At 44.1% G+C, this 10,415-nt stretch overlaps 1 protein-coding gene across 2 annotated transcripts in view; it reads right to left on the bottom strand.

The window, feature by feature from the left end:
- Nucleotides 1-10,299, bottom strand: part of MRPL37 (mitochondrial ribosomal protein L37) — a 21,693-nt gene extending 11,394 nt beyond the window's left edge. For both annotated transcript variants that reach the window (XM_082614053.1, XM_082614054.1), the window contains exons 1-3: nucleotides 9,897-10,299; nucleotides 6,549-6,732; nucleotides 6,339-6,454 (exon numbers count right to left, since the gene is read on the bottom strand). In XM_082614053.1, the coding sequence (XP_082470179.1) occupies nucleotides 6,339-6,454; nucleotides 6,549-6,732; nucleotides 9,897-10,242 (646 nt within the window). In that variant the 5' untranslated portion in view covers nucleotides 10,243-10,299. The remainder of the gene's footprint in view (nucleotides 1-6,338; nucleotides 6,455-6,548; nucleotides 6,733-9,896) is intronic.
- Between the last annotated feature and the right edge of the window lie 116 nt (nucleotides 10,300-10,415).

Below are 10,415 nucleotides of genomic sequence, written 5' to 3'. Positions count from 1 at the left end.
GTGTTAATCCCGGGTTTCTTGAGAGAGGGACTGACCAATGCACTCTTCTTCCTGTGTTCTCTTTCCAATGAGCCTTGAGGCCTGGGGATCTCTGTGGGCTCAGAGGCTGTGGGTTCAGACCTTCCCAGGCACCTGCGTTAAGCTGGGGACGCAGAAACGAGTGAGAGTAACTCTCTGCTTTCACGGAGCTGGCTAGGGAGTACAACAAAAGTATGAACCACACTCAGAGACAGCAGAGGTGGGGAAAACTGACCTCTTCTGGGATGCCTGAGAAGCTTCCTGAAGGAACCAATGCCTTTAAACTTGCTTCTGAAAGATGGATAAGCGCAGAGCTTCTCAACATTGGCGCTCTTCACATTTTGGACGAGGTAATTCTTTGGTGAGGGAGGCTGTCCTATGCACTGTATATATCTGGCAGCATCCCTGGCCTCTACTCACTAGATGCCAATAGAACTTCCACTACCAGCCCCGGCTCTGGTTCAAGTTATGACAAACAAAAATGTCTCCAGACAGTACCAAATCCCCCCTAGAGGGTAAAACCGCCCTTGGTTGAAAACTGCTGTGTCAAGAGTTTGCCAGGCAAAGAAAAGGGAGGAAACTGTTCTAGTGAAGGAGGAGTAACATGTTCCACAACACAAAGCATGCTGCTCCATGGCAGAGCTTAGGGAAATAAGTCCAGATAACTGGAGTATGATATGGTAGGAAGGAGGGATGGAGAGAGAGAAGTACTGAAACTACAGGCTAAGGAGAAAGGCTACGAAATCCAGGAAAAGGGCCAGATTGCCCTCAACAGCTCAGAGTAAAAAAAAAAAAAAAAAAATAGAGCCAGTCAGAAAGCCTCACTTAAGTCAGATTAGCATATTTGCCACAGGGAGACATAGGTGTATGAGGAAATGAACTGACATCTGAGTGAGCAGCAAGCCTGCTTGCTGTGAATGTGTCCAGATGCCCTTCATAGAGGTCCCCACAGGAGGCCAAATGCCATCTGGAAAGACTCCTGGAGAATGGCCTCCTAAGGATTCTCCGTGGGGTCAAACCTTCCTCGTGGTGCTTGGGTTTTGAGAAATACAAATCAAATACTACAAATCGCAATGTGATGGTAACTGACCAAGGCTGATGATCCTATCTGTCTAAAAACTGGTTCAGCCATAGCAAAGATCAATAAAACTAGAAGTTAGTTCTTTGAGAAGATAAACAAAATTGATAAACCTTTAGCCAGACTCGTCAAGAAAAAAAGGGAGGACTCAAATCAATGAAATTAGAAATGAAAAAGGAGAGATTACAACTGACACTGCAGAAATACAAAAGATCATAAGAGACTGCTACAAGCAACTATATGCCAATAAAATGGACAACCTGGAAGAAATGGACAAATTCTTGGAAAAGTACAACCTTCCAAGATTGAACCAGGAAGAATTAGAAAATATAAACAGACCAATCACAGGTAATGAAATTGAAACTGTAATTAAAAATCTTCCAACAAACAAAAGTCTACGACCAGATGGCTTCACAGGTGAATTCTACCAAACATTTAGAGAAGAGTTAACATCTATCCTTCTCAAACTCTTCCAAAAAATTGCAGAGAGGAACACTCCCAAACTCTTTCTATGAGGCCATCATCACCCTGATACCAAAACCAGACAAAGATATCACAAAAAAAGAAAATTACAGACCAATATCACTGATGAAGATAGACTCAAAAATCCTCAACAAAATACTAGCAAACAGAATCCAACAACACATTAAAAGGATCATACACCATGATCAAGTGGGATTTATCCCAGGGACGCAAGGATTCTTCAGTATACGCAAATCAATGTGATACACCATATTAAAAAATTAAAGAATAAAAACCATATGATCATTTCAGTAGATGCAGAAAAAGCTTTTGACAAAATTCAACACGCATTTATGATAAAAACTCTCCAGAAAGTGGGCACAGAGGGAACCTACCTCAACATAATAAGAGCCATATACAGCAAACCCACAGCAAACATCATTCTCAGTGGTAAAAAACTGAAAGCATTTCCTCTAAAATCAGGAACAAGACAAGGATGTCCACTCTCGCCACTATTATTCAACACAGTATTGGAAGTCCTAGCCACAGCAACCAGAGAAGGAAAAGAAATAAGAGGAATACAAACTGGAAAAGAAGAAGTAAAACTGTCACTGTTTGCTGATGACATGATGCTATACATAGAAAATCCTAAAGATGCCACCAGAAAACTACTAGAACTAATCAATGAATTTGGTAAGGTTGCAGGATACAAAATTAACGCACAGAAATCTCTTGCATTCCTATACACTAACAATGAAAGATCAGAAAGAGAAATTAAGGAAACAATCCCATTTACCATCGCAACAAAAAGAATAAAATACCTAGGAATAAAACCTACCTAAGGGGCTTCCCTGGTGGCGCAGTGGTTGAGAGTCCGCCTGCCGATGCAGGGGACACGGGTTCGTGCCCCGATCCCGGAAGATCCCACATGCCGTGGAGCGGCTGGGCCCGCGAGCCATGGCCGCGGAGCCTGTGTGTCCGGAGCCTGTGCTCCGCAACGGGAGAGGCCACAGCAGTGAGAGGCCCACGTACAGCAAAAAAAAAAAAAAAAAAAAAAAACCTACCTAAGGAAGCAAAAGACCTGTACTCAGAAAACTGTAAAACACTGATGAAAGAAATCAAAGATAACATAAACAGATGGAAAGATAAACCATGATCCTGGATTGGAAGAATCAATATTGTGAAAATGACTGTACTACCCAAAGCAATCTACAGGTTCAATGCAATCCCTATCAAATTACCAATGGCATTTTTCAGAGAACTAGAACAAGAAATTTTACAATCTGTATGGAAATACAAAAGACCCCAAATAGCCAAAGCAATCTTAAGAAAGAAAAACAGAACTGGAGGAATCAGGCTCCTTGACTTCAGACTATACTACAAAGCTACAGTAATCAAGACAGTATGGTACTGGCACAAAAACAGAAATACAGACCAATGGAACAGGATAGAAAGCCCAGAGATAAACCCACGCACATATGGTCACCTTATCTTTGACAAAGGAGGCAAGAATATACAGCAGAGAAAAGACAGCCCTTCAATAAGTGGTGCTCGGAAAAATGGATGGGTACGTGTAAAAGAATGAAATTAGAACACACCCTAACGCCATAAACAAAAATAAACTCAAAATGGATTAAAAACCTACATGTAAGGCCAAACACTATAAATCTCTTAGAGGAAAACATAGGCAGAACACTCCATGACATAAATCACAGCAAAATCCTTTTTGACCCACCTCCTAGAGCAAAGGAAATAAAAGAAAAATAAACTAATGAAACTTAAAAGCTTTTGCACAGCAAAGGAAGCCATACACAAGACAAAAAGACAGCCCTCAGAATGGGAGAAAATATTTGCAAATGAAGCAACTGACAAATGATTAATCTCCAAAATATACAAGCAGCTCATGCAACTCAATATCACAAAAACAAACAACCTAATCCAAAAATGGGTTGAAGACCTAAATAGACATTTCTCCAAAGAAGACATACAGATGGCCAACAAATACAAGAAAAGATGCTTAACATCACTAATCACTAGAGAAATGCAAATCAAAACCACAATGAGGTATCACCTCACACTGGTCAGAACAGCCATCATCAAAAAATCTAGAAACAATAAATGCTGGAGAGGGTGTGGAGAAAAGGAAACCCTCACACACTGTTGGTGGGAATGTAAATTGATACAGCCACTATGGAGAACAGTATGGAGGTTCCTTAGAAAACTAAAAATAGGACTATCACATGACCCAGCAATCCCACTACTGGGCATATACCCCGAGAAAACCATAATTAAAAAAGATACAGGTGGGCTTCCCTGGTGGCGCAGTGGTTGAGGGTCCACCTGCCGATGCAGGGCACATGGGTTCGTGCCCCAGTCCGGGAGGATTCCACATGCTGCGGAGCAGCTGGGCCCGTGAGCCATGGCCGTTGAGCCTGCGCGTCTGGAGCCTGTGCTCCGCAACGGGAGAGGCCACAGCGGTGAGAGGCCCACATACCACACACACAAAAAAAAGATACAGGTACCACAATGTTCACTGCAGCACTATTTACAATAGCCAGGACATGGAAGCAACCTAAGTGTCCATCAACAGATGAATGAATAAAGAAGATGTGGCACATATATACAATGGAATATTACTCAGCCATAAAAAGGAATGAAATTGAGTTATTTGTAGTGAGGTGGATGGACCTAGAATCTGTCATACAGTGAAGTCAGTCAGAAAGAGAAAAACAAATACAGCATGCTAACGCATATACATGGAATTTAAAAAAGCAGTACCGATGAACCTAGTGGCAGGGCAGGAATAAAGACACAGACATAAAAGAACGGACTTGAGGGCACGGGTCGGGGGGAAGGGGAAGCTGGGATGAAGTGAGAGAGTATACACTACCAAATGTAAAATGGATGGCTAGTGGGAAGCTGCTGCATAGCACAAGGAGATCAACTTGATGCTTTGTGACGACCTAGAGGGATGGGATAGGGAGGGTGGGAGGGAGGCTCAAGAGGGAGGGCATATGGGGATGTATGTATACATATAGCTAATTCACTTTGTTGTACAGCAGAAACTAACACACCATTGTAAAGCATTTATTCTCCAATAAAGATGTGGGGGAAAAAAAATTGGTTTGGCCAATAGCACTGTCATTTAATTAGCATGTGTCCTCCCTTACTTGGTATGCAAACATCATACCCACACCTCAAGAACAGTTTTCTCAAGTATTTCCTGTTTCCTCACACATAATGTGAAAGGAAGATAAATGTGCCTGGACCTCTCCTAACCTTGGGTTTTAGATTCTCCCCACAGACCACTCTACTGTGGTTTCCAATTCAATTCCCTCCACATCCCTCCTCCAGCAACAGCTCCAAATGGGGCAGTTTAATTAGAGGTAATACTTGATAATGGGCCAACAAGTACTCCTCTATTAATGAGGTTCACTAACTTCCTTAGTGGTGCCATTACCTCTACAAAGCTGACTCCTTGCCAGGAAGTCCATACTCAAAGGGCAAGTTGGAGAAACCTGACCAAGCAGATGTCCTGAAAACCCCAAATTACTCCACAGCTGGTTTCCCTGCTCCAGGATTCCACCAAAGACAGCACTTGTGATCTCAGAACATCCCTGTCTAAAACACCTGAGGTTTGGTATTAATTCACCCGTCCCCTCAGTCAGCACCTTTTGTGTGGCATGAACTGTAGACACTGTGGACAAAAATGAATATGACACAGTCTCTATCATCAGAAGTTCAGTTTAGTGGGACAGACAGAAAAGATGTTAGATAATCACAATATAGTATAATGTGTGTTATGATAAAAGTAGGCATATGGACACAAGGAGCACAGAGCTAACCTGTGGATTCACATGGGAAGGGGGCTTGAGCTGAGTCATGCAGACACGTAGAATTTAGTCAAATGAGGAAAGAAGAAAAGAGCATTCCAGACAGAACATACAGCACATGCAAAGGCAAAGCTTGATGCCAAAAAGCTGCAAGTGGCTAAGTGTAAACTGGGAATGGATGTGGGGGCAGGAGAGCAGGAGATAAGACTAGAAAGACCAGGTGGTGGCCAAATGACAGAAAGCCTTGGATACCACGATAAATGGTCAAGCTATTGCGAGACAATAAAGGATTTGAAACAGGGAAGGGACATAAGACAACCTGCACTTTAGAAAGATCATTCTAGCAGCTATGTGGAAAATGGATTTGGAAAATGAGAAAAGCATGAATGGAGTAAGAAGGCTCTTGCAGTAGAATACGAGCTTTGGAGTGCAGATTGTATGTTTTATTACTTCCTTATCTTCAACATTTAGGCACTGAGAGGCACTCAACAGATACGGTTTGAATTAAGTCTTGAAAAGAAATGATTAAAAAAGAAAACGGTTGGGGCTTCCGTGGTGGCGCAGTGGTTGAGAGTCCACCTGCCGATGCAGGGGACATGGGTTTGTGCCCCGGTCCGGGAAGATGCCACATGCCGCGGAGCAGCTGGGCCCGTGAGCCATGGCCGCTGAGCCTGCGCATCCGGAGCCTGTGCTCCGCAATAGGAGAGGCCACAACAGTGAGAGGCCCGTGTACCGCAAAAAAAAAAAGAAAAAAGAAAAAGGCTGGGTTATGGCTAATGAAATGACACTGAGGATGTCATTTCAATGTCTGAGCCACAAAACTGGACCATGAAGGATGGGAGTGAGAATAGGTATGGCAGCAGGGAAGGGAATATAAGCTGGTGATGGGGCTAAGAGCAGAAAGACAATGAACAGACAAAGGCTTTCTGCTATACAGGAGGACCAACCTCGATTCCAAGTGGTGGATAACGTGTTGTTTTGGGCACAGATCCGTCTGGCCAGAGAAGGATGCTTGAGAATCTGGGATTTACACAGCTGTATCAGACTGTCCACAATGACTGGGCTTGGAGAAAAGAAGAGACATTTGGAGATGTAAAGCAACAGGCTGACTCCAAGATCCATCAGTTGGAAACCTTATTGACTTGGGGGAGACTTACCAGTAGGTCTCTCTCTTGGGGATGTCTTCAGTAGAGTGCCACAGACGAGCGTGAAAGATCACATTCAGAACACATTCATCTTGGTTCTCTATGTGGTTCCTTGGATCGTCAGCAAGGCTAAGCACTTTCTCAGGAAGGCCTTCTATTAACTTGGTCTTGGTAAGCCAGAGAGCCTGCTTTACACCTTTAGAGTCATCAGTCACAAAAAACCAAAACCAAAAAAAAAAAATCATTCAGGAAGAGATGCTTACCCCTGCCGGGTAGCATTTTGGGGAAAAAGCAGCCTTGAGAGAGAGATGGGATTTGTTCCTACATCTGAGGGGTCAGAACTAAAATAAAGAGAAGCTATGAGAGCCAGATTTCAACTCAGCTTCAGGAATGACTATCTAAAGACAGTTAACAGTTGATTGAGGCAGTGAGTACTTGCCCCAGGAGGAATTCAAACAGCCACTAAGATGGCTGAGATCATGAGGCTGAATCTTGCAGGCAAGGATTTGTTTGTTACCTGCAGAATTCAGACCCCAGATTACAGGACTAGATCAATAGATGCCTACCTCTCAAAACCTAGATCCTTTCTATTAACTCACACCCTAGTCCCTGACTGGAAAAGCTCATGTCTGCCAAATATACGTCATTTAACAGATATGGGCCCAGGATTAAGTGCGTACTGTTCTATCAAGGGAAAGAGCTTTTGGAAATTATGGAAATAACTTCTGGATCATGAATAACTTGAGGAGCCCTGAGTTTGGGAGCACTAGATAATCTTTTGCATCTGACTCTGAGATTCTGTAACAAGCTATTTTATAAGCAGATTTTTGTATGAAGCCCTATGAAATGTACTGCTGTATTTGTCAAAAGAATCATACTGAGGATCCTGCTTAATTTATTATGCAGGGTCCTCCCTGAGACCTTCTGACCGTCTCCCTGGCCTCTGTACAGGAAGGTTGGGCTTTTCCTGGGTAGAGTACTGTTTTGTCTTTTGGACATGGTGAATTGCATAACTCACAATGTTTCTCTATACGAGGGGTCAAACTTTTTCTTAAAGGGCCAGACAGTAAATATTTTCAGCTTCTGGGCCGCACAGTCTCTGTCATAACTACTCAGCTCTGCCACTGTAGCACGAAAGCAGCCATAGGTAATAAGTAAACAGGTGTGCATGGTTTCGCTATAATAAAGCTATTTATAGAAACAGGCAACTGGCCTAGTCAGCAGACCCCATCTCTGTACCATTTGTTGACTGCTAGCAAGCTGAGAGTCAACTTTGGGGCTCCCCTGGACAAGTACAACCTCACAGAATGGATTTTTTGTATTCATTGTTTCATTTTTCCTTTGTGCTGATCCCCTCACCTATTTTTAATTTAATCTGGCTGTGCTATAAAATTTCTGTAAGATGCCCAAAATACTCTTCAGGAAAAGAAGGAGTATAAATAAACTAAAAGATTTGATTCAGAGTGCTTAGTCTCTAAAAACTAAACTAATTTAACGCCCTTACTCTCAGCGGGATGGGCTGTGGTGCAGGCTACTCATCCCAGTTGAAAAAACATCACTCGACTCAGAAATATATCTTCATTTGAAAAACTATGTCTGGGATTAAAGCAAACTTAGCACACTTTGAGGGAAACACCCTCAGACAATTTCTTCTGTGGTGATAAATGAAAGGTAATGAGACTTTTCACTTTAAGGCTCATACGACATCAGAAACACAAATATTTAGAAATGTTAACTTCTGGATTTTGTGGTACAGCAGAAAGAACCCTGGACTGGGGGTCGGGTAACCTGACTTTTAGTCCCAACACTGCCACTGTTCCTTAAACTTGAAAATGGATAAAATACTAAGAATTTATGGTTCACTAGTATATGAATAATATGTAACAGCTGTCATTTACTGAACATTACCATCTACTCTGTGCCAGGGGCTTTAACTACAAGTTGGATGGGATTTTATGGAATGGAGGATGAAACTCAAGAGACTAAGGAATTTGTTTCAAGTCCCAAACCTCGTAAGCAATGGGGCTGGGAGGAGAACCTGAGTCTGTCTATGTTAAAGCCCATGATCTCTCCATTACCCCAATCTGCTTATCTAGCCCTGTATCTTGCAGTTTTATTACAGACTTTACAGAACCTCTCTGCATATGGTGAAAGCATAGAGTTTGTTTTCAGCCTAGTCAAACAAGTTAACCTTAACTTCTAAGACACAGCTAATGCATTTCATCCACATGGTAATGTTACCAGGGTCACTCAAGGGTGCCAAGTCTTGTGAGGTCCTTCACAGCACCCTGTGAGGATACTGGAAGTGTTTAAAGGCCAAAAAAACAGCTTTCAGGAATGGGTTTGAGCAGCTTAAGAGGCTGGCCAGTTGACATAAGTTTTTTTCAAACCTGGGATTTATTATCTGGCTTAGTCCCCAAATCCTGCCAGGTCTCTTTCTTTCCTAATTACTTACTGGAAAATTCTGCTCCCACTTACCTGGACCATTTTGTGTTTTCAGGACCTGTCCTAACCCCACTCTGATTTAGGGACTAAGGAAGAATGAGGAGGAAAAAATGGGTAAGAGCACTCTCAATAAACAACCCCTTCCAGGGACTCTGGAACATAATTTCTGGTACTGCCCCAGACATACAGATGGTTTTGGCTAAAGTCATTTTGACCTGTTCTTAGTGAGAGTGAAAGGGAGCAGAAGTGGACTAGATGGATTTTAGGTCCAGATCCTTTCCCTGAAAACATCTCAGCTCTGACCGTTGACAAAGGACATCGACCTGGGAAACCAGAGGTGTAGCCCTGGCTTCACTAGTAACCCACAGTGCACCTGTGAGCAGATGACTGGCAAATCACTTCCCCTCTGTCACAATTACCAATCCTAATTACCAATTAACTTGATTGACTAGCCTGAAATGAGGCGATAGGCCTGCAGATTAAGTACTGTTTCTGTTGTCTCTTTGCACTATAATCCCCCCTCCAACTAGTTCTCAAACATAGTTACATCTCCAGGGTGCAAGAGCTGGGTCAATGTGAACCACCTAGTCAAAACCACTCATTTCACAGGAAATGGAGGCTCAGGAAGCTTCAGTCACTTGCCCAAAATCACAGAGAGGGTGAGGGGCAGGGCTAGGCCTAGAAACCAGATCTTTTTACTTGGCCACTAAAACTCTAATACTCCCTCACACATACTGCTCTTTACATCTCACTTAATCCTAACAATTCGCATACGATGAGAATCAATATCGGGCCATTTCGCAGACGGAGAAACCGAGACCCACAGAGTTTCAGCGTCTTGCCCAAGGCCACAGAAGGTCGGGGTCAGTGCTGGTAGAGGACCAAGGTCCCCTCCCGCCCGTCCTAGGGCCTCACCCTCAAGGAGGCGGCAACGCTGGTGGAAAAGGTAGCAGGCCTGGTCTTTGTACAGCGGGTGCTCGTGAAGCGGGGGCAAGCGGCGGAACTTCGAGGGCGTCCAGCCAGGGTCCCAGGGCGGGAAGATTGGCCGCGCCAGACCGGGCATAAAGTGCATCTTCCCCGCGTAGGTGATGGGCTCCAGTCCAGGAATCTCGTACACTCTGTCCGGGGGAGGAGGCTCGGGCTTCCGCGTGGAGCGCACGCCCCACTCGTATGCCCCGCGTCTTGGGGCCCCCCAGCTCCCAAGACCGAGCCGCCCGGGGCAAGCAAGCGCCAGCCTTGCTGACCTCGACGCCAACGCCATACCGATCCGGTCTCTTCAAGACCTCCACCTGGACGCCGCCATCTTCCCGCGCTCAAGGCCTGCTGGGAACGAAAGGAGCCGAACGCCGAGACTCGTTTTATGAGTGGCAGCCACTTTAACCAATCATCGTCAGGACATCCTTGTCTTGCCCCACCCTGCAGGCCGTCAGCAAT

This window comes from Mesoplodon mirus (assembly GCF_964341445.2).
Source record: "Mesoplodon mirus genome assembly, chromosome: 3".
Lineage (NCBI taxonomy): Eukaryota > Metazoa > Chordata > Mammalia > Artiodactyla > Ziphiidae > Mesoplodon > Mesoplodon mirus.
The sequence above is the reverse complement of the archived record's forward strand: the minus strand, read 5'-3'. Positions and strand labels throughout refer to the sequence as shown.